At 41.7% G+C, this 24257-nt stretch overlaps 1 protein-coding gene across 2 annotated transcripts; it reads left to right on the top strand.

Moving 5' to 3' along the window:
• Nucleotides 1-299: 299 nt before the first annotated feature.
• CSE1L (chromosome segregation 1 like) lies at nt 300-23290 on the top strand. Of its 2 annotated transcripts, none has more exons than XM_032126878.1 (25): nt 300-404; nt 2537-2632; nt 3166-3308; nt 6783-6884; nt 7294-7439; nt 7731-7821; nt 8081-8188; nt 9076-9168; nt 10415-10582; nt 10677-10806; nt 11490-11555; nt 13094-13296; nt 14311-14395; nt 15156-15217; nt 15970-16106; nt 16269-16372; nt 16981-17078; nt 17952-18102; nt 18595-18803; nt 19313-19410; nt 19612-19697; nt 20766-20847; nt 21272-21418; nt 22263-22494; nt 23050-23290. In XM_032126878.1, the coding sequence occupies exons 2-25, from the start codon at nt 2548-2550 to the stop codon at nt 23137-23139; spliced, it is 2916 nt and encodes a 971-aa protein (XP_031982769.1). In that variant the 5' UTR covers nt 300-404; nt 2537-2547; the 3' UTR covers nt 23140-23290. The 2 variants fall into 2 exon arrangements, with proteins under 2 accessions (XP_031982769.1, XP_031982768.1); XM_032126877.1 differs by lacking the exon at nt 300-404 and adding an exon at nt 884-1080.
• Nucleotides 23291-24257: the final 967 nt, after the last annotated feature.

Below are 24257 nucleotides of genomic sequence, written 5' to 3'. Positions count from 1 at the left end.
GGCGTCTGGTTCGTGTTTTATACCCCCGCACGCTCCCGCCTCGCTCCTGCTCCGCCAGGGGCCCGAGCCCGGGCCCGTTCCCTTGGCACTGCAGGGGCTCCGCCGCCGCCTCCGGCCTCGCTGCCGCCGCTCCGGGCCAGGCCGAGGCCGCCGCGGCCGCTGGAGGCGCCGCGGGGCCCTGTGGGAAGGGCCCGGCCATTGGCCGCCGCCCGTGGAGCGCAGCGCGGATTGGCTCCCGCTGGCGCGCCCGGGGCTGGCGCGGCCGCTGATTGGCCTGGCGGCAGCGCGGTGTCACCGCCCCGCGCGATGCGGTCACGCAGCCGCCGCCGCGCCCTCGCCCGGCGGTTTGAATGTGAAGCGCAGCCGGAGCGCTCGGAGCCGCCGCCGCCGCGGGGAGCCGCCAGGTAAGGCCGGCCCGCGCTGCCCCGCACGGCGATGGGGCAACGGCGGCCCCGTGCACCGGCGGCCACGCGGCCGCCCGCGCGAAAACTCCGCCCGCGCTCGGCGCTGGGCCCGCGGCGCGGCCACGGGCGCAGCGCACCACGCTGGGCCCTTCCGCCCGCCTCTCGCGGTTCGCGATTGGGCTGAGGCCGCCGGGCCTGCACAGCCCGCGCCCCTCATTGGCTGCGGCCGCTGCCAGTCTGGGCTGTCGTCGTCACGGGGGGGGGGGGGAACCGAGTTTGTCTGAGGGTTCTGGGGCCGCTCGGGATCTCGCCCGGCCCCGGGGCCTCTCTGCAGGGGCCGCCGCACGAGGCAGCGCGAGCGGGGCAGGCGCGGTCCGACGCCGGGACGGATGGAGCGGGCCCGGCCCGTCCGCGGGTGAACGGCCTGGCGGGAGCGTGGGAGGGCGGGGCTGGCCCCCGCTGGAGACTCGCGGGCCGCCCCGGCACGGCCTTACCCCGCGGTTCGCGGGGAGCGGCGGGAGCGGGCGGCGTTGCGGGGCCGGTCTGGCTCCCGCCGCCCCTGGCCCCGCGCTTCGGGAAGCGGGAAATGCCCCTAGGGATGCTCAGAGCAGTGCCAGGATAGTTTTTCCCATCAGATCTGGGTCCTGAACATTCTTCGGCAGGTGGGAGTTGTTCGGTCAGTGCTGGGTGAGGGGATGGAGTTGCGTGAAGCTCTTCCCGGTCCGAGTCTCAGGGGCACGGCCGCGTTCTGCCCGGGTTTGGGTTTCCTCTCTGTAAGCGGTCTGCATTAATTTGACTAAAGTAGGTGATGTATTACGTACGTTTGTGGGTTTTCTGAGGCCTTTTCTGCAGGCACATGTTACGACACAACACAAAGCATCGTACCACTCCAGCTAAAGTACCACCAATGTTTTTGTACTGGAAAACAAACGTGAAGAACTAGAGGAAGAGAAGGAAATAAGCATATGTAGGTAACAGGTCAGAATATGTTGGTGGATGTGAATTGGTGAACAAGACTACAGACAAGTAAACCCCAAAAGCAGAGGGAAACATGGGAGGCAGGACTCTTTAGGTAGATTTTTACTTCTTGCAGAATATGTTGGGATCTGATTTGCTTATTAACATTCATTTAATTCAAGAAGATCCTGCTGCTTTTTAAATTGCATAGATGCCATAGCTGACATAAAAATTGTGTCACTAAAGCTCACTGCCTTTGCAAGCATGCTTGTATAAAACTATTTATTGCACTGATGATTAGCATGAAACAACTCCAAAGTGGGACAGGTAAATTTCAGTCAATCTTACTAAATAGAAAAAATGGAAAACCTTTGATTCCTCATAACCTTTGTACGGAGTGAACTGTGCTGGTGGTGGTATGAAGGAGGGCAGGATTGATGATGTCCAGAGGAACATCTCCATTAAAGCATATCTTACTGTTGTAGGGTTGCTGTAATTTAAATTATTCCAATGCAGGCTGTGAAGTAACTGTGGTACAGATAAGAATGCATGTGGAAGGATTACTAGAGAGGAGCAATATGGACTTACTGCACAAAGTTATTTGTAAAAAGTATTGCATTTAAATTAGCTTCCATCCTAGTCTGAATTAATTTTACAGAGAGGACAAAGTGTCTGGCTTTGCACAGTCTTTTGTCTGTTTTTTAAAAAAGTATTTTATTTTGAGGTTTTTCTTTGATAAGGAGTGTTTGACTTTTTAAAAAAACCTTGACTCTTCAACACACTTTGAATTGTTTTATTTATAATTATGTAGGGCAGGACTGTTCAGCTTTTTCAGTCAGGAGCAGTTTCTGGGGCTGACAGCAGTTCTCAAAAGCAGAATCAAATTCTTGTTGTCCTGAAAGGGGAAGAGATCCTCTTTTGGCCGTACCTGGTTCATGTCTGCTGGATGTGTGAGCCTTTTCTGGAATTTTGGGTCCATAAACCAGACACTAGCAGTTACCTGTTGCTTGAGAAGTGGAATGTTTCCTGTGCCTGGTGCACTCTGGTTGGGACTGTGCTTGTGAGGTATTGTTGAAAAGAGCTGATGTTGCTTCTGTGGGATCTGGTTTTACATGTGTGGCTTTAGGATAGATTTTCTGATCTCTGCTTGTAACAAAACTACTTGTGGGTTTTAGGTTCTGCCAAAATGGAGCTCAGTGATGCCAATTTACAAACTTTAACTGAATATCTAAAGAAAACACTAGATCCAGATCCTGCTATAAGGCGTCCTGGTAAGTGATTCTCATGAGTGAGAACAAAAAAGTTCTGTTTCTTTTTGGCTCTTCTGTTTCTGTTTAGCAAACTTCAGTGGATATTTATGCAGTAACCTCTTTACAGAAGTTCTCAGTATCCTTTTAAAATGAAACCCTCAAAAGATTAATGAGGGATGGATATAAATACAAATAATTTTATCTGCTTTTTTTAAATTTTATTTTTCTGTATTCTTGATTTTTTTGCACTGTTATTTAAAACAGTGCTGCTGTTCACAACAAGCCAGGATTTACTTCTCTCAGGTTATGGCTTTTCCAAGGGTGAGGAGGCAGTATTTCCCCATCCTGCTGGAGATCTGAGAGCTGTTGTTGACAGCAGGAGCATTGAGGGGCTCGGGAGCAAAGAACCTGTGATACCTTTTGTCAGACATCTTCCTGTGAAGCTCTGGGGAAGTGTTTGTGCTGGGTATTTTAAACAGACACTTGAGAAATTATAGGATTCCCATTAGAGAAAGCAGATCAGCTTTTGCTAACCCCAGTGTATTCTCTTACAGCGGAGAAGTTCCTTGAATCTGTGGAAGGAAGCCAGAACTATCCGTTGCTACTCTTAACGCTGCTGGAGAAATCACAGGAAAATGTCATCAAAGTTTGTGCATCTGTAACATTCAAGAATTATATTAAAAGGAACTGGAGAATTGTAGGTATCCTAGTGAGGAATTGTGCTAAGACTTAATCATCATTTAAGGTACAATAAGGTGTTCTTCAGTAACCCTGAGGAATGTGTGTGTCCGTGGTCTGGGAAATGCAGTCGATCATTCAGAGAACAAACACAAGGTGTAACTTACCAATAAGGGACTGAAACCCAGGCCACTGGAGTCCCTTCTGTTAAAAACTACTAGAGCTGGGTGATAAAATGATGAACAATAATTTTCTCTAACATATATACATATTTTGCAGAAGCACAATATTGAAAGCTTATTCAGCTAACTAATGTTATTTAAACTGGAATGATTATGGAGTGTCTACAAACAAGCTGGCCCATTGGGCCTGTATCTGTGTTGAAAACATCTCTGTCCAGCCTTGCAGCTCAAGGTGATGGTACCATTCATCAGCAGGTGCTACTGGGGCAGAGAATTGTCTGGGGCAGTTTGTTTTGGTGGCCTTGCCAGTTTTACACATGGAAGTGTTTGTAGTGATTGAATACAAATGTTGCTGTTTAGTCCCATCTCATCCTTTGTCTTGAAGAGGTCAGGGATATTTTTAATTCAGAGCTTTCAGTATTCATGAAATTTATTTAAGGGTAGAAAGTATTGCTTTAGACAGCTGAACTCCTTGAATGATGAGAGGTTTTAGTGGGTACTGTTTATGCTTTCCCTTACTGAAAGTACTGTTCATATCTGTCTGAAAAATAGCAGATGTTTCTTTATTGCAGAGAAACTTAAACATTTTATCATTACATCTTAGCTGGTACCTATTTTCAAATTTGCATGTGATTTCTGCCCTTCTCCTCCTACTTAAATTGAGGTTATAGCAGTCCTGGGTCTGGTTTTGTTCAAGAACATCAGCACATTCAGCCTGGCGTGACATATGTAGGACCTTGTTCATTTGATGCCGTGTTTTTTGTCATTTCTCCCAAATTGCATCTTCTGTAGTGTACTGTAAGTAGAAATAATGTTTTATGGAAAAAGTTGTAAGTGGAAAAGGATTGCCAGTGTAATTCAGGATGGGATTTTGTTTTGAAGTAGGTAGAGATGCTGTGCAGAGAGTGCATCCCAAGGGCTGTTCTGATTGCTCTGTGGCTTCAGGCACTTTGTTTTGCCCAAAACTGAAGCTTTTGTTTCAGGAGCAGCTGTATGAACAGCAAATGCAGCTGTAAGGCTGGCTTGCCTAGATCACAGGGGTTTGTTTCACAGCCTTGAACTTGACTTGTACAAAGCATAGTGGAAGGAAAAGGGTTTTGCCTACTCAAGAACTTCAGTTTGTTGGAGCCTGGAGAGACAGATGCACAGGGCACTGCTGGAGCCAGGGAAGAGTTCACTGGTTTTAATTTATTTTTGAAGTATGTACAGAATATGCATGTATGTGCTTCATTTCATGTCTTGTAAAAAAGTTTCATTTCTTTGAATAATCTCATTAACTCCATAGGAGGATTTGCTGTTGCTGAGCACTCCACCACCTCTGTCCTCATCTATCTAAATGCATAGCAGTGAGTCCTGCCTCCCTACTTGGAGCTTGCCTAGAACAGTTATTGCTGCTGTTCACATAATACAAACTTGTAAAGCTTGTATTTTAAAGATGATCTTTTTTGTGGTTTTTGTTCTTATTTTTAAGGTATATATAACAATTCTGTACCTTCTGATTCAATGCAGTATGGTAGAAGAGGAAAAGCAAGTTCTCTGTGTCTTATTTTTATAACTGCTTTTTGCAGAATCATTTATGTTGGAAAGGATCTTTAATATCGAATCCAACCATCTCCCCAGCACTGCCAAGGCCACCACTAACCCACGTCCCCAAGTGCCACATCCACATGGCTTTTAAATCCCTCCAGAGATGGGGACTTCACCTCTGCTCTGGGCAGCCTGTATGATGCTTTTGGTGAAGAAATTTTCCCTAATATCCAATCTAATCCCTGCCTGCTGTAACTTGAGGCCGTTCCCTCTCCTGTTCCTGGGAGCAGAGCCCGACCCTCCTCCTTTCCCCCCCGGCTGCCCCCTCCTGTCAGGGACTTGTGCAGAGCCACAGGGTCCCCCCTGAGCCTCCTTTGCTCCAGGCTGAGCCCCTTTCCCAGCTCCCTCAGCCGCTCCTGGGGCTCCAGCCCCTTCCCAGCTCTGTTCCCTTCCCTGAAAGCACTCCAGCCCCTCCAGGTCTCTCGGATGTGAGGGCCCAGAGCTGCCCCCAGCACTGGAGGTGCCCTAGCAGTGCCAGCACAGGGGGTGGGCACTGCACTGGGGCTGTGCCCACACTGGGGCTAGCACAGCCCAAGTGCCACTGGCCTCTTTTTCCCCTGGGCACACCTGTGCTCATGTTTAGCTGCTGTTGTCCAGCCCTCCCAGGTCGTTTCCCAGCTTTCCAGCCCCTCTGTCCCAGCCTGGAGCATTCCATGGGGTTGTGGTGCCCCAAGAGCAGGTCCTGGCACTTGGTGGTGTTGACCCTCCCACACTTGGCCTCAGCCTAAGGATCCAGCCTGTCCAGATTCCTCCGAAGGCCTTCCTGCTTTCCAGCAGATCCGCGCTCCCACCCAACTCAGTGTCATCTGTGAACCTACTGAGGGAGCCCTTGATCCTCTCATCCAGATCATTAGTAAAGATATTAATCAGTACTGGCCCCAGTACTGTGCCCTGGGGAACCCCACGAGTGGCTGGTGTTATAGATAAGCATACCTTGAAATTTTGAAATTGCCAACTTTTGATTTAAGTTAACAGGAAGATGGTAAAAGGGATGTGAGAAGGAGGGTGGTGGTACCATCAGGTTTAAGGTATTTTAAGATTGAATGACTCTCTGGAGGTGCTTTTCTCTTTTAATTGCTGGATGATTTCAGGGTCTCTGAACTTCAGTGCTGTCATCACAGATAATGTGACTATCACTGCTGTCACTGGTTGGGACAAGCCATCTCATTATTTTATTTCTTCAGTAGCAGTTTTACAATTTTCTGTTGCTTGGCGCTGCTGACTGACTGGACTTGGAACTGATTGATATTTTGAACTGGTTAGACAACTCTTAGAGTCAATGTTAGCGTTTTGGTTGTGTAACCTACACCTTCATTTACAGTCTCTAGAAAGTATGGCTTGAGGCAGCTCACACAAAATCAATTAGTGGGGTTTTCAGAGGTGCTGTTTGGCGTAGTGGAAGAGGAGACTTGGTTAAATGTGGGGATTTTATTGCTGTGTGCACCCACCCTCACTGCTGCTCAATTGAGGACCTGAAAAGTTACCCTTAGGGAAGGAGAAAAAAACTTCAAAGTTTTACAGAAGGACATTATTTCTTTCAGCTTTTTTCAGATACTGCTGTTCCAAATTTATTGAAGGCAGCATCTCGAACAGGTCTGCTTCTTAGGTTCTTCAGCAATGTCATAGTTACATAACTCAGTATAAGCAGTTGGTTTCTGAAGTGCTGATCATCTCTCATTGCCCAGAGAATACTGCCCGTAACTTAATTATTGTTTTCATTTTAGGTTGAGGATGAACCAAATAAAATATGTGAATCGGACAGAATAGCCATTAAAGCCAACATAGTGCCCTTGATGCTTAGCAGCCCAGAACAAATTCAAAAGCAGGTAATATGTTATTCCTGGTGGGATCCCTGAAACTTTGGGAATATTCTAAGCGTGTCTAGAGGCTGTGGTTATTGGTAGAGCTCAGTTCCCTTACCAGTGAGCTCATCCTGATCCAAATAACTTCGAGGATATTGTTACAGGTATTTCTACCTACTTTAACATTTTTTAAGACAATTACTGTATAATCTTACCACTAAGTTCTAGCATTAGGCAGTTAAACAGCAATTCTAGAAAGTGAGACTGTGTGAACTTAAGGTGAGATTTTTGTATTTGTGTGGAAAGTAGTAGATAATTAACACAGTAATTTTTGAATCTGACAAGAATAACCAGGATTTTCTCGGATGTTTGCAGCACCTGGCACGACTGTTGTGTGCAGTTCTGTCACGTCACGGTTCCGTTTCCTTTGCAGTTGAGTGATGCCATCAGTATCATTGGGCGGGAAGACTTCCCTCAGAAGTGGCCAGACTTGCTGACAGAAATGGTGAATCGCTTTCAGAGCGGAGATTTCCACGTAATCAATGGGGTTCTTCGCACCGCTCACTCTTTATTTAAAAGGTACTGGAAATAAGGGAGTTTGTGTATGGATTGTAAAATTTCTGTTCAGCTGGCATGTTAGACTTAATTTTGGAGATTTACAAAGCTTATAGTTGTGACTTCTACATATGCCTTTTAAGTAGTTGTCCAATTGTATACCTTGCATGGTTTTGAATTACGTTGCTTAGTTCTTGTTTACTTGACAGTATTTGTTTCAAGGTTCAGCACAAAACAAAAATCTGTGTGAACTAATTTGGTAATAAATGTGAAGACTGTATTCTGTTTTTCATGTGTTTCTCTGTTACTTGTCAGGTACCGCCATGAATTTAAGTCAAATGAGTTGTGGACAGAGATCAAACTTGTTCTTGATGCCTTTGCTTTACCCTTGACAAATCTCTTTAAGGTATTTCTTGTTGAGTGATTTCTAAAAGAAGTTTAATGTTCTGAATTGCTTGTTGTGGATGCCTGTAAAATTAAAACTCAATAATTGTTCGAAACTGTTAAAGGGGTTTAAATTCAAGTCATGAAGTGAGACCTAACAAGATTGATAAGAGGATGAAAAATAACTGTGTTTTCTGGTTTTAAAAAACCATTTCATGACACTTTTCAGTATTTTTTGTTGGTATGGGTTTTGTACTTGATGATCTTGCATCTTTTTCTAGGCAACTATTGAACTTTGCAGCACACATGCAAATGATGCCAGTGCCCTGAAGGTTCTGTTTTCTTCTCTCATTCTAATTGCGAAGCTGTTCTACAGTTTAAATTTTCAGGTGAATCTCCTTGTTCTTGGGATAGTTTTGCTTTGTTCTGATGAAGCTGTTACTCTAGAATTCATTTGAGGCAGCCTTTAAGGCCATGTTTTATGGCAAAAAGAAAAATCAACAGTGCATGTGTTGGAGTAAAAGCACAGTATGGATGGGTTATTTAAGACATTAGCTTGGCCCTGTGTAAACACAATTTCAAGGGAGTCTGAGGTGGTGTTGCTTCAAGGAGATGTTGTATGATGCCTCTGAGTAGGAGCTGGGAAAGGCAGGAGTCCAATGCCTGAGTTTCTATTCACTGAACCCCTTTATGAATTGTCTGTACTGACAGGAACTGGCTCATGTAGGTGAAAGTCCATTACATGTAGCAGCTCTGTGGCACTGTAGGAGCAAGTAATTCTGGGAGCAGTGTGGGTAGTCTGGGTTTGGAATCAGATCTACATTTTGGACATTAATAAATGTGCTGTATGGGAAATGGTAAAAAGCTCCCTTGCTGAGGTGACATTTATTTAGTGTCTCATCATGAGCTGTGAAGTGTGATTGTGCCTGGATTCCTTGGGCTGTTCTTCCATGGGGGCAAAAGAACAAGCTGGAGTTAAAAGAGACTTGTGCTCTCATTCTGAGAGTGAGAGCTGATAAGGCTCATTCATTATGAAAGTGTGAGCTGTGTAGCATCTAAGCAACTAGTTTATTTGGAACTCGTTGTACTCCAGGGTTCTTCGAGGACAATTTTTGTTTGGGAGGAGGAAGGGGCACTGTTTTAATTTGAAGATTGTTTTCCACAGGTTATTGTCCCTCAGTAGATTAGAAGTTGAATGCTTTATTTCCTGTGTAGGTATGTTATCTAAGCAGTGCAGTCAGAAATTAAAATGTAGATTCATACTTTTCCTTCACAGGATCTTCCTGAGTTTTTTGAAGATAACATGGAAACATGGATGACAAATTTTCATAGCCTTTTAACTTTAGATAATAAACTCTTGCAGACTGATGTAAGTACTGCATAAACCACCTGGTTTGCATCTGTAGGGGGCAGAGTGGACTGACAAGTTAGGTCGAATTCTGAACATTGCAGTGTTTTTTTTGTGGGGCAAACAAGGGGGTAGAATGACTGTAAGAAAATGGAGTTTAAGAGATGTTGCTCTGCTGTCTAAGGAATTTGAGGTTCAGTTCTTAAAGCTGTTTGACAGTTACAGGTATACCCAGCTGTGCACAGAAATCAAATTACTAATACTCATCACTGAGTTGATTCTTTCAAGAAGAGCTGCTGAAGTAACCTGACCATTAGCATCACAGGGCTCAGGTTTTTCTGTACATTTCAGCTGCTTCATGCACTATGTTCGAGAAAACAGGGTATCTTAAAGAACTTGAAACAATTGACCATGGAGGGCAGGACATCTCTATGTACTTTAGCATTTGTTGTCTTGATCTAGTTAAAGAGTCAGCAATTTCACTGGTGAAAGCTGATAGCAGGTCAGCAAAGCTCCAGTTATTTTTGTGCATATTTTCTCATTTTAAGGGCTGATGTCTTCCAGATATAGCACAATAGTTTGCCACTTGATGGAGCCAAAACAACTCTGTAAATTTCTTGACAACACATAGGGAGGCATATTAAGTGTATCTTGTGCTCTAGTTACTTTGCTGCTAAAAGAAGCTTTTCTGCTCTTTTGTCTTGTGTCTGTGGGCTGCTGCCAGCATAAGCACTCCTGCAGCTGAACTGGGACAGGCAGTAAAGCTGAAAGGTGGGGATGGAGGGGAGAGGGGCAGACAGAACTGGGGTGGTGTTTGATTGAGTTGGTTTTTTTTAATTCCAGCTCAATTTCCCAGTTCACATTGTGGTTCCACAAACATCTGAGCTGATGTGGGGAAGGGGAGGGAACTTCTACAGCTACTCAGTTTAAAGAATCATGATATAGTGGCTTCTAAGCATGTTTTTCAATACCTCGTGTTACCTTTTTCATATTACATATGTAAATTAATTCTGGGTGAACCATTGTGTCTGTTTTCAAGTGCATAGTACCTTGTTTTGAAATGCAGGTATGATTTCTAACTTGAAGAGCAGTTTGGGTACAGATCAGCAAAATACAGCAGATCTAGGGACATGAGGGGGATTTCTTTCACCTGTTTAGAACATGATAAAATGGTGATGTAAATATTTCACTTAAATACGTTGATACTTTTAATGTTTAAGTAGTGTTGAAGTTTGGATCTTAAGTTCTTAGTTTTGTTTTATGTGAGGATGAAGAGGAAGCTGGATTGCTGGAGCTCTTGAAATCACAAATTTGTGATAATGCTGCTTTATATGCTCAAAAATACGATGAAGAATTCCAGCCCTACCTGCCACGTTTTGTAACAGCAATCTGGAATCTGTTAGTCACAACAGGCCAGGAAGTGAAGTATGACTTGGTGAGTTGCTAAAATCTGATCTTGTCAAGTTTAATAATAAATTATAAATTGATCAGTCATGCTAAAGCTTTGTGTTCTGTTTGTGGTGCTGTAGCTGGTCAGTAACGCAATCCAGTTTCTGGCCTCAGTTTGTGAGAGACCACATTACAAGCATCTGTTTGAAGACCAGAATACATTGACAAGCATCTGTGAAAAAGTTATTGTTCCCAATATGGAATTTAGAGGTAACTTTTTGAGACTTTAATTTTAAAAACCACAACAAAAATCTAACTAATTATCATGATGTGTTGCTTTGCAGGACTAAGAATTGAGTGTGACTCTCTTGTGTACCTTAGTGCTAGATTCAAACCCAAGTTTCTGCAGCAGATTGCTGTCCTGTGGGCTTTGTAGAATTGTATGAATATACCTAATTTTTTGTGTTGAAATCCCACTGGAGGAAGCCTAGGTTATATGCCACCAATAAATTTCCACGCTTAAAGTGAGTATCTGAATAATTCAGGGAGCCTGAATAGGCAGGAATGTCAGGCCTACCAAATTGTAGGGTTTAGTTCTCCAACTTTTGATGGGCTCATATTGATCCTATATTTAAAATGCAGTGAAAATATATTGCAGTGACAAGGAGCTTGTCTCTCTTAAGTCTATGACTCTCAAAGCCTCTTCAAATACACCTGGCACTGAATATGTGTTAGAGGTTTTTCTTTGAATTAATGTATCAGCCCGTGGGTATGAAAGACTAATTTGTGGGACAAAAGCTAAACAGACTAGTCTGGCTGGATATTTCTGATTAATTACTATTAAAGTTATAGAAAAGTCCTTGGAAAATATAGCAAATTGATAATGATACACCCTTTCACCATAAAAACCAGACACTTCAATACTTAAACTTCTATGTATTTTATATTTTCAGCGGCTGATGAAGAAGCATTTGAAGATAATTCTGAAGAATATATAAGAAGGGATTTAGAAGGATCTGGTAATCCACAGATTTATACTAAGAATACTTGGTCTTTAAATATAGCTCTAAAGTGCTGAAGCAATTTACTGAAGCTTTTATAACTTCATTTTGAAATTGAGAAGATTTCCACGCACCACCCCCAGCTGGATTTTATCCAGTCTATGATCAAGTCTACTGTCACGATAGGCTCGTCACAGTGTCTTTCTGGTTTGAACAATGTTTATAGGTCTTTCTCCTTAATTGGATTGGTATGTCTTCTGCACTGCCCACATTCAGCAAATTTCAGCAAATACAGCCTGTAAGTCAGTGCTGAGTGGTAGCCAGCTGTGTATTTAGTTCCTATGTGTGGAGTTCTAAATAACAGGGAGAGACTGTGATGTTTAAACTGAAATTCTGCCTGGGGTTGCATACAAACTCTGCTCAGGCCAGCTGTACAGCAGCCAGCCTGGGATGTGGCACGTGTTCAGAGCAGTGACTGCCCTGGGACATGGCTGTGCCGGCCCAGCTGCTTGGGGTGCTGAGGGAGGCTGTGCTCTGCAGCCAGGCCAGAGCCCGAGTGAGCCAAACCTAGGTCTGCGGGACAGTTCTGGGCCCCAGCAGTTCACTGACAGACACTTTTGAAGTAATGGCATTTCGTAATAGATTTAAGCAATTACTGAATACTTGCAGTGGAGGACAAAATTGGAGGAAAAATTTTTGAACTTTTTTCAAGAAAACATTTTATCATTCTTATCCGAGATTGGCTGCATTTTAGGTATTTCTGAAGTTTTTTGCAAAAATGTCCTTTCAGGAGTGGTGGGCCAGCAGCTCGCTTGTGCTCCACCCTGCTGCATTCTTATGGGGAGAGAGTGGGAGGGGTGAAAGTGAGAAGACTCATGGATAAAGACAGTTTAATTGAAAGAAAGAGTAAGGAAAGAGGAAAGAAGTTAATGACTCACTACTGCCCACCGGCAGACTTTTGCCCGGCCTGTCCCTGGGCAATGGTTGCCTCCCCCCAAACCCCCTCCCCTCAGTTTTTATTGCTGAGCATGTCATACAGCATGGAATATCCCGTTGGTCAGTTTGGATCAGCTGCCCAGTTTGCCCCATCCCAACTCCTTGCCTGCCCCAAACTACTTGCTGGGAAGGCAAAGCAGGAGGAAGGGAGAGCCCTGACACTGACAGTGCTCTTCAGCAGCAGCCAAACCCGGGGTGTTACCAGCAGCTTTAGTCACTGGTACAAAACAGCGCCATATGGGCCGCTGGGGAGAAAATGAACTCCCTCCCAGCCAGACCCAGTATGTTTGGGTGCATAATGTCAAGCCAGTACCAGCCCCCCTGCATGTCTGCTGCCACTGCTCAGGGGCAGGTGTCCCTTGTCCTTGGTGTACAAGTAGTCTGGTTGTGACAGTAAATAAAAGGCTTACGTGTGTTCTTACACATCAGTGTAAGATTGCAGTAATTAGCATGGGGTTTGGCTGTAACTTGAGGAACTGTTACTGTTTTGATTATTATGTTTATTAGTATGAAAAGCTGTATGCTTTCTCATATCCAAAGAATCTTTGGTTCTCGTGCAGATATTGACACCAGGCGCAGAGCAGCTTGTGATCTAGTCAGAGGCTTGTGCAAATTTTTTGAAGGACCTGTGACAGGGATTTTTTCTGGATATGTTAATTCTATGCTGCAAGAATATGCAAAGAATCCATCTGTTAACTGGAAGCACAAAGATGCAGCTATTTACCTTGTAACGTCTTTGGCATCGAAAGCTCAAACACAGAAGGTACTTCTACGTTCTGTTCATTGTAATCCGTCTGCATTCAGGTATTACAGCGCGGGCGAGGCCTGCCGTGCGTTTTAAGCTGCTTCAGAATGGGAGTAACTGTGTGTGCAGTAGTTCATGTTGATGAGATTAAAAGCTGTCCTTTATATAATCCTATCACAGTTGGTGGTATCTGACCTTCAGGTAGATGGGGCACAGTGTGGCCATTTGGCCAGCCTGACTGGCACGTGGGATCCAGCCAGACAAAGAAACAAAACCTGCTCCAGTCTGGAACCTCTAAGCTCTAAGTGGTCCTGAGGCACTCCGGAAGCCATGGAAGGCAAATAGAGCTTTAGAGAAGATGATCAGACGTGTTAAAGAGACTAAAAGGAATTTAAATGACTCTTGGAGTTCTTGTCGTGATATTTCCCAGTGTTTCCTGCTACTCGAGTGTTTGATTTGTAAATTACATGTGAATGCTAATGATGGCTGGAAATGGATCTCATTACTTGTTGGGGAGAAAGCAGTTAATAGGCTGGAGACACTGAAAAACCACAGCTGGGCTAATCTGTATTTGGAAACAGGAGCATTGTATCAAATGTCCTATGGAAAAAGTTTAGATATACTTTAGATATTTTAAATGCTGTTACGGTTCAAATCTCAGTTTCTTCACAAGACTGATTTGAGGCAAACATAGTAAAACACGTACAGCATTTAATGCAATTTTGCTGAAGGTTCTCAGTCTTGTCCTGAAGCCTGGTGTATACTGCTGCCCAGCAGTTGTTAGTGATGTGTAATGGGAACCAGTCTGGTAGCATTTGTGAAACTGCAAAGTTTGTGTCTTTTTCTGTGCTATTTAATGGCAAATATGGACTAACTTAGAACACTTCATTGAAAAATCTCCATCTAAAAATCCTGGTTTAAAAAGAGGCTGCATTTTTTTAAGAGAAAACTAAGAGTATTTAAAATGAGTGAGAAAACTAGCAGTTTATATGTCGACATATAAAAATAAGAGTTGTTTTTTGCTTCTTCCAGCATGGAATAACACAGGCCAATGAACTCGTTAATCTGACAGAATTCTTTGTGAATCACATTCAACCTGACTTAAAGTCTGCTACTGGTAAGTTAATGTTAATTTTGATACGGTATTTTTGTTATATATCATAACCTTGTCAGTGACCATTGTTTCTGAAGTCTGAAGCACTCCTTTATCAGCATAATCTCTGAGACAGGGACTGTTAACACCTGGCACACAGTAATTCATTTTTGTTTGGCCAGCAGTGAAGGAGCTATTACAGCAAGGTGGATTGCCACCTTGTCACCTGCTCTCTGCAAGATCAGGGCATGTACACACATGGTTGCTATCAGCTACATGCTTAAACTTGTTGAATCCAAGTAATTTGATTTCTGTATTTGAGATGTTATGATAAACTTCTATGCTCTACAAAACACTAAGAAGTTAAAATACCGAGGCCATGTGACCTGCATCAGCCCTTACTGATGAGGTTGTGGATGTCTAGATTTAAGCCACATAGTTATTTTATACTTCAACAATTATCTTACTATATTTGAAGCATAGTGGGTTGTCTCGAAATGTGTAATTGGAGGCTGCTAAAATTGAAGCCAGAAGATGAGATTTCATCTGAGCTGGACCATACTCTTAACGGTACTGGGGTGTGATTTGTACATAAAACTGGTACTCTAACAGTGCCCATACCAATGTGCAGGAACTAAGAAATATAGAAAAACATGGCCAGTATTATTTCTTATGGGGGAAGATCATTACTTAGTGTCAAGTGACACCTGTATATATAGTACATGTTCAGTAATCACATTTGTATGAGAAGTATCAATGAAGTTTGCATATTTTTCTATTTCAGTGAATGAATTCCCTGTGCTAAAAGCAGATGGTATCAAATATATCATGATTTTTAGAAACCAAGTAAGTTTTTCTTTTACTCTTATGGTAAAAACATATTGTAGGTTGTTACTTTATACTTGCCAAGCCTAATTTATCGCACTTGGCCATATGCTAACTCAACAGGTGTTTGATAGTCATATGTAACACTTCATGCTGAATTTTTAGTTCAGAAAGTAAATGATATTGTTATAAATATCCAATTAACATGTAGTCTATATGCTGTCCATATGCTGTGGGAACACTGAATATGTTAGCTGCTTAATTCTGTGGCACACTCAGACATTTTCAAGTCAGTGTTAGTCCAAATATGCTTGATTGCTCGTATCATTGCAGTAGTTGTTACAGAGTACAGCAGTTTTGTCCTTTACCTTTTCTGATTTGTGAGATGGGGTAAGAAAATATGTTGAATATTACTCTAAATTTGAGATTACCTTTTTTCATTTCTTATGACATATACATGATATTGGTTTTTTAAACCTTGATATTTTTAATTACCTGCTAAGACAAAGTAAAATGGAAAGGGAAATATACATTAGGATTATCTGCACTTACTGCTAATCAAATGTACCATTGGTGTCGAGGGGAAGTATATGAGCGATGACAGAAATAGGTACTTCCTGGTTGTTCAAGGTGTGATGTAGCAACAGGAGGAACCTCCCAAGGTTTCTCCCTCTGCCAAGCTCTGTGTGTTGCTCATGAGCTTGGTTGTGCTCTAGTGTTGGAACCATCTGTATTTTTTAACATACATATGAGTTGTTGCTCTGTTTTTGTAGGTACCAAAAGAGCAACTGCTGGTGTCTATTCCCCTCTTAATCAATCATCTCCAAGCAGAAAGTATCGTGGTCCATACCTATGCAGCTCATGCTCTTGAAAGACTCTTTACCATGAGAGGGACAAATAATGCCACCCTGTAAGTTTTCAAGCAGAAATAAATTCATTGCTACATAGATTTTGTGCATTAAGTATACGAAATACCTGTAGGGGATCCTTCATATCATGTATTATGGTACTGTATAAGGCTTGGAGTTTGTGACTCTCTTTCATCATTAAAGAGCTGTGTTTCACTTAACAGCATTACAGCTGCAGAAATGGCACCATTTGTAGAAGTGCTGTTAACAAACCTTTTCAAAGCTCTGACGCTTCCTGGCTCATCTGAAAATGAATACATTATGAAAGGTAAATGCCTAATGAGTCCTGCAATATAAGAATAACTTGGTTAACTTGAGGCTTACAGTTACAGGTTCCTGACATTTTTATTTGCAAAACCTATTTTATGCAAATGTGCTGAAGAGCCTGCCATTACTCATCCAACTGTATCAAGTCATCTGTGCTGAACTTACGGTAGCAAAGAGAAATACTAAACATAATACTGTGGGAAATTTTTTCTCAACTGGTAGTCTTGTAGTCAGGACAGCTACCTGGACAGGGTCAGGGGAAGATCTGAGCAATCTGGTCATGGAGAGGAGATGTGGTCATGGCTAATGAGAGGATAGATCTGGTCATGGCTAAGAGGATGCTGAGATCTGAGACTTGCCTAGGACAAGTAGTGGTCTTTGTAAACTTATTTAATATTCCGTGTTCCATCTGTAGAATGGGAATAATGAGACTTTGTTTTATGCTTTGTCATGATTATAGATTGAATGTTCTTGCAGCAGATGCTCTTTTTACTGTACCTAATTCCTTGGGATCCTATTTTAACAGTAAAAGGTAAAAGATTTAGGCATACATTGGGTGGCAGAAGTTTATTTTGTCTTCAGAAGATAACATTTTCCATTTATTTGCAGCCATCATGAGGAGTTTTTCTCTGCTACAGGAGTCCATAATTCCATACATCCCTTCTGTCATCACACAGCTCACACAGAAACTGCTGGCTGTCAGTAAGGTAAAGAAACAGAGCAAAAGAGTCACCTTTTACCTTTTGGAGCGGTCTTGCGGAGGACTTAGGTATACCTTGTTGGTGGTGTTCTGTTAGAATACTCTAAATAGTTAGTATTTTCTGATTCAACTAAGTGGAAACAGCATTCCAGTAAGGTACTGCCTTCCTTTCAGAACATACTTTCAGATCATTCTCCCTCCTTTCATCTGAAATTTAGAAGCAGCATATGAACTCTTTCTGTAACGCTAGTTTGTTGTAGTATAAATGCTTGCTTGTGCAGAGGCTACCAATACAATAATCTGGTTTTATCACAACTTCTGTATTCTTTGCCCATGAAACGTCTGAAGCTGATAATAAATATTGGCACTGAAATGTGGGATTGAATTAAATAAATGACCCTTCTGCTTTTGGTGGGTAAAGTACTCTTAGTTTTTTGTTTAGACTGGCCAAATTCTTAACCATTGATATCAGGGAATGCCTTAGAATACTTTCATCAACTATCCAAAAAACTGCTTCTCTGTACAGTTAAAACTCAGCTGCAGCATATAAGAAGTGTTCAATAGACAATTGACTGGACACTTAGAGGATTGAAAAATAATCTTTTTCTGGTTTTTGTTCTGTGATATTTTTACTGTTTGCTAGTTTACATAGAGCTTTTGAAAAACACTTGTAGTCACAGAAATATTTGTGAAAAACCCCTCTCCTTTATGCCTTAGAGGTCTTTATGTTTGCTTTTATCTATGGAATTGATTTCATAAGCATATGAAGAAATAAGTTACAAGTATCCTTAGTCCCAAATGCTATTTTGGTCTTCAGTCGAAAAATAAATTACTTGTCTGCAAGTTTGGGTTGATTTGTCTCTTTGTAACTTGTTTTTAGAATCCCAGCAAACCTCACTTTAACCATTACATGTTTGAGTCAATCTGCTTGTCGATAAGGATAACGTGCAAGGCAAACCCAGAGGCAGTGGGGAGCTTTGAGGAGGCTTTGTTCCTGGTGTTCACAGAGATCCTGCAGAATGATGTGCAAGGTAATGACAGTCAGTGAGTGCCTGTGCTCTCTCCACTGGGGTTGGCTGCTAGGATTTACCTTATGGCAGGATTTTTTGTACCAGAGGAAATTCAAGGGGAGAAACAGATTTTCACAGTCTGAAAGTGTTTAGATTGTTCCATAGGGTATGTAAACAGCATTCACTTATTTTTAAATTGCATTTCTAAAATATCTAGCAATCACTATTCCAAAGCCTCTTAGTATTATTCTTAATTCTATTGTCTTGTTTCTAGTAGTTAGTTTTTTGTGTTCTGAAACATTAATGGGTAGAGGAAATAGAAAGTTTATATATGCAATGCTTGCTAATTTTTGGAATAATTACATTTTGGAAGAGGTTTCTTCATAGTTTTATTTATTGAAATCTTGGTGATAATATCATTAAATTGTGGGTTCAATCCACAGATACGTGGTTTCTGGGAACTGACAGTGACCATGTTGTCTGACTTTGTAAATGTCATTGTTTCTCCTCCAGAGTTCATTCCTTATGTGTTTCAAGTGATGTCCCTACTGCTAGAAATGCATAAAAATGAAATCCCATCATCCTATATGGCATTGTTTCCTCATCTACTACAGCCAGTTCTCTGGGAAAGGACAGGAAACATTCCCCCTCTGGTCCGACTCCTGCAGGCTTACTTAGAGCGGGGCGCCAGTACCATCGCCAGCGCTGCTGCCGACAAAATCGTGAGTTGCTGGGGCTGAGTCACAGTGTTTGCCTTGAGACACGGTGATCTGAGGTTACAAATCATGAGGAACTTCAGCAAATAGCTGGATTTGTGCAGAATTTGGTGCTTACGTAGAAAGACTTATATTCTGAATGTAGCTTTTTGGGTGCTTTTCCACTATGTGGATAAATGAATCCTAGGCTATCATGCTTTTGTCAGCTGAGATGAAAAATTCCTGCTCTTAGTTCTTGCAAGCAGGTAAGTTTCCACAGTTTTCCTGTCTTGTTTGCCTCATGTTTAACATGTGGATAATGAGACCTCTCAGGTTCTGTTCAAAACGGTCTTGAGAAGAGTGAGTGAGAAGAAGCCAAAGCGTGTCTTCTTTGATCTGAACTGCAAAAACTGAATCCTGGCTTAGGTTATGAAGGCTTTTGCCTTGCTGTATGCCTTAGATGGTAATGGGAAATTTTCTGGTAGGTCACATATGAAGAATTGTTGTCTAGGGTTTTATATTTGCTTTTCTTGCAGCCTGGATTGTTAGGTGTGTTCCAGAAGTTGATTGCCTCTAAAGCTAATGATCATCAAGGGTTCTATCTTCTGAACAGTATCATCGAGCATATGCCTCCGTGAGTATGAGCTGAATTTAAAGCTAACTTCTGTAGACTTTAATTATGAAGTGTGTAAACATACCAAATGTTAATTTTTAACAGCTGAAAGATCACATTTTTCAATCAAATGGATTTTAACTATTCTATACATATATTTCTGTGAAGTGGCATCAGTAAAATCCTAGTGTGAATTTAATAACTATTCTTCTAAATTTCCAGTGAATCAGTTGACCAGTACAGGAAACAGATCTTCATTCTGCTATTCCAAAGACTTCAAAATTCCAAAACAACAAAATTTATCAAAAGTAAGTTCCTTGCTCTGTGAAAAGCTCTGGTGACAGCAGTAGTTCAGAGTGTGCAGCTGCACAGAACGAATGTCCTGTCACGCCCTGTGGATACGTGGATGGAGGGATAGTGGTGACTCCAAGAACTTGCTCCAAATTATTTCTCATCAAGAGGGGTGTATGGGGCAGTCACCATAGCAGGTGACACTTACGTCATGAAAATTGAGGGAATGTAATTAAAATAATGGACAAGATTTGCATATTTCTCTTCCTTTCCTAGTGTGTGTGATGTCATTATCTGAAAATGTCTCCATTTAATCTCCAGCCAATTACAGCAAACTTTCCCTCTCATGCAGCACAGCAATGCTAGCCACACGTCCTGGAGTTACCTGTAGTTGTGTGTTAGTACTGTGAAATACTCCATACTTTTGTGTCATTTTTGCCTTAGTATGACTAAATTTATTGATAAGGTTTTATGTTAAACTAGCGAAGCTGTGACAGATTATTGAAATACATATTCTGGTTATTCCTGCTGTCACAAGAAGATTGTCATACTGATTAAATTACTTGAATGATACTATCACTACACAAATTACGCAGTGTGTATTACTTAATCCTATAAAATCTGGTCAATGCCACCTGATAGGAACAAGAATGATAGAGTTGCTTATAATGGTGTTCCACAAACAAAGTTGAAGTGGTGCTTTTAATACACCACAAAGGGCTCATAGCTCACCTCAACGTCTGTGTTGCGTGAAGTTTTCTGCTAAAAGTATTGAAGAGTTTTTTTGGTTCTTGATCTGAAAAAAATTGCAAATGGCTTTTCTAATGCCTTTTTATAACTGCTATCACGGGAAAAAGGAATTACTTTTGTCTTGTACCACCTTGTTTTTGTGTTGTGCTGCGTGAAAAGATCAGTTTTTAGGAAAAATTCAAGGCAGCAAGTTCACGTACTTCACTTAAACTGAAAATGTATAAAGACTCTCATTTCTGTCCCCTTGGAAAACTTGTTAGAATGTGTTTTGCTGCTGACTCTAAAGCTATTTTGTTTCCACATAGGGTTTTACTTTGACTTTTTTCTTGTTACAGGTTTCCTTGTCTTCATTAATTTGTATTGTGTAAGATACGGGGCATTAGCTCTGCAAGAAATATTTGACAGCATACAGCCAAAGTTAGTATGTTTTGTTTGTTTGGGTTATATTTAATACTACTGTGTTATTTTTATCTTTTGAAGTAAGAAAGAGTTGTCTCTTTAGCTTAACTGTCAGACTACATTTATCACTAATTTGACTGGCCAAATGTTTCTCCTAATGTGGTTCATTTATTTGTCTAGCAAGTCATCTTTTTCTGAATTTCTGACTACAGTTCCTCACTGATAGTTCAAGTTACTAATCTAAGAAGATTATAAAAGGGGAAGATTGATGTTTTCAGTTGTTATCCTTTGTGAAAAGTTTGTATGTGCAAATGTCTGCTGCAGCAGGGAAGCATCTTAACAAATTACCTGGTTGTCTCTATTTCCCCGTGATTCTGGTTTTCATTTGTCACCATAAGGCTGATAAGGCTTTCTAATACTTTTTCTCTCAATGTCACAATAGGATGTTTGGAATGGTGTTGGAGAAAATTATAATTCCTGAAATCCAGAAAGTGTCTGGACAAGTTGAGAAGAAAATCTGTGCTGTTGGCATTACAAAAATATTGACAGAATGTCCTCCCATGATGGACACTGAGTACACCAAGCTGTGGTAAGTACCACCCTTCTTCAGGTTGTGCTAGTGAGGCTGTTTGAGTTACTGAAAATGTGAGCTCTCACCAAAATACATCCTTGAAGGAAACTCCATTGTGATCTCTTCAGGTCCACGAGGCTTTTTAGGCATTTCATACTGCTTCTGTTTTGCAACAAACGAAACTGTATTTTCAAACCAGATGACTGAATTGGTTTGAGATGTTTTTGATGGAGATGGCAAGGATTTGGCTAGCTGGAACTCCATCTAGGGAAATACCCTACTTTCCTCCAGCTTGTATTATTTCTGAAAAGCTAGGCCCAGTTTTGACTTATAACTGTTCTGGTCAAGAGACCTGAGCATATTCATAACGTGACAAAGAAACTGTAATATCTTGGCTTGAGAGTGGAATTTTGGGGAAAGCTACCTGGGAATTTTGATTGTCAACCAGTCCACCAGTCTAGGATGCTAGGTAATTTGAGTTGGATGACAATAACTGGATCCCAACTGGATCCCAGGCTAGATCCCCGAACTAGAACTTTTTTTTTAATGTACTCAGAGAAAAGTTGTGATCCAGAAAATCATTGCTCTTTTTAGGTATGTTTCATGACAATTTGACCTGATAAAAAGTAAATACATTGCTCATGCTGTTGATAGGAATACCCACATTATGCCTGTAAAATATACAGACCCACAGTTCTCCTGGTCCAGCTTACCTTGGGCATTTACAATTTCAGTAGCCAAGCAAGTACCTGCAAAGGCTAAATTATAAAGGGTTCCAAATAATTTGAGCATCCTTGTAAAATACACCCTGTCCTAACATATTTTAAGCATTCCAATTTTGCCCTCCCCTCTTTGCTCCCAGGATTCCTTTGCTGCAGGCCCTCATTGGCCTCTTTGAGTTGCCTGAGGATGACACGATCCCTGACGAAGAACACTTCATTGACATAGAAGATACTCCAGGCTATCAGACTGCATTCTCCCAACTAGCCTTTGCTGGGAAGAAAGAACACGATCCTGTAGGTCAAATGGTGAACAATCCTAGAATCCATCTGGCACAGTCTCTCCACAAACTGTCTACAGCGTGCCCAGGCAGGGTAGGTGACTTGTACACTTACATGCTGATGCTGCATTCTGCAGAGCAGAAATGCCTTTGTGTGAATGGGTCTCTTTGCTAATGTTTTATAATCAGCAAAATGAAGTAGGTCATAACTAGAATGCAAGATCTTGCTGTGTTTTATTCCTTGTTGGAATATAGCTTTTGTAAGGTTTTTCCTCAGGAGCCTTAGAAAGGCCTTATTTTCACAGCACTTAATTTTGTAATAAGCTTAAATATGCCATTTTAAAAAAGAAAATTTACACACTTGATGGTCTATGACTAATACATGTCTTGAGTTCAATTGATTGCATGTACGTGGGGAGTTCAGGCAGCTTATATAAAATTAGACAAGGTGAGTGTACAGTTAATTTTTTTAGCGCATAGCATCTTTGTTTTGTCCGAGATTTTGATAAGTAAAGATTGCCTGAGAGATCAGCTACTTTCCCCGTGGATAACTGGTGCTCTGTGTCTGACTTCGTGTGATTGATTGCAGGAGACAGAAGTGGGTTCATGTTTCACTCACTGACACCTCTGCTCCGCCCTGTGCTTTCAGGTTCTGTCTATGCTGAGCACCAGCCTGAACGCAGAAGCATTGCAGTATCTCCAGGGATACCTCCAAGCTGCAAGTGTGAGTCTGCTCTGAACTGCAGATACTCCACAAGCAAGATCAGAAGCTGGTTTGTTATGCAGAAGGCTGACACTTGACTTTTTTATAGCAGAGCTCAGACAAAATGAAAAAGCTGCTTGAAATTGTATTGCAGATTCCATCTTGTAAAAGATAAGTGTGGCTTTAAGCTGAAACTGAAGAATTTGATGGTTTGTGTACTCATAGATAAAGGTGGCTAACTTCCATTCCCAGTTTAATTTCAAAGGGAATAGTCATAGCGGTTTGTTATGGGATTTATTTGAAATCTGCATCTGCAGTGTTTGGATAATACTTGGAAATGTGTGGAGAGCACTGGCTGTAGAAACTCACTTCAGTCACTAAAATTCCTTTTCATTTTAATGTTGTCCTTTGTATTTCTTTTGTCTTTCCTTAAACTTTATCTAAATTGTGAATAAATAAGAAGTACTTGTTTAAAATGCCTGTCACCGTGCACTTACTGTTTTAGAAGAATGTAGTTTTAAAAAAAGATGTTTTACACTTAGGATAGAATATAAAATAGTGGGACTGTGAGAGATTTTCTTTAATAGTATAAGTACATTGTAAGATCATACAGAGCAGATCTAGAACTTTGGGAGAAGACCAGAGCTATTGTCACTCTTGATACTCACCAACAGGCACATCTCTTCTGGAACAGGTCATGTCAGTACCATGCAGTGAGGGCAAGTGGTCCTCCCTGGGAGCGGGGATCAGGCTTCAGGTGGGGTTTTCCTGTTGTATTAAAAATGAAGCAATGATCTTGGAGTTGGGTTTAACTTGGATGTTCTCCCTGACTCCTCAAAAATGTACTGATTAGGTTCGGTGGCCCTGAGTTCAAAGTGAACTTGAACAGAGTTCAGTTGAACTCTGGTTGTGGCTGTTGGAGTGAGCAGGTAAATGCCTGAGCTTTGCATGCTCTCAGGGGGCCTGGGCACCAAGCTCCCAGACTGTGGGCTTTCAGAGCACTGGTTCTGCAGGGATAGGAATAAATCGAGTTACAAGGCCTGGAAAACTCCTGAATAAAAGTGAGGTCCCAGACTTATGTGATATTAAGCAGTGTCATACATGACAGAGTTGTTTTAGTTATTTGTCCACAGACACTGTGCAGGTGACTCAAA

Source organism: Corvus moneduloides, chromosome 17 (genome assembly GCF_009650955.1).
Source record: "Corvus moneduloides isolate bCorMon1 chromosome 17, bCorMon1.pri, whole genome shotgun sequence".
NCBI lineage: Eukaryota > Metazoa > Chordata > Aves > Passeriformes > Corvidae > Corvus > Corvus moneduloides.
This window is presented reverse-complemented; position numbering and strand designations above follow the sequence as displayed.

What these genes read in the sequence shown, in the direction of transcription:
- CSE1L (XM_032126878.1), top strand. Translation starts at nt 2,548, where the DNA reads ATGGAGCTCAGTGATGCCAATTTACAAACTTTAACTGAATATCTAAAG. An exon ending in GGGACAAATAATGCCACCCT is followed by an intron (nt 16,107 to 16,268) that starts GTAAGTTTTCAA and finishes TTCACTTAACAG; the next exon opens with CATTACAGCTGCAGAAATGG. An exon ending in CCTGCAGAATGATGTGCAAG is followed by an intron (nt 18,103 to 18,594) that starts GTAATGACAGTC and finishes TTTCTCCTCCAG; the next exon opens with AGTTCATTCCTTATGTGTTT.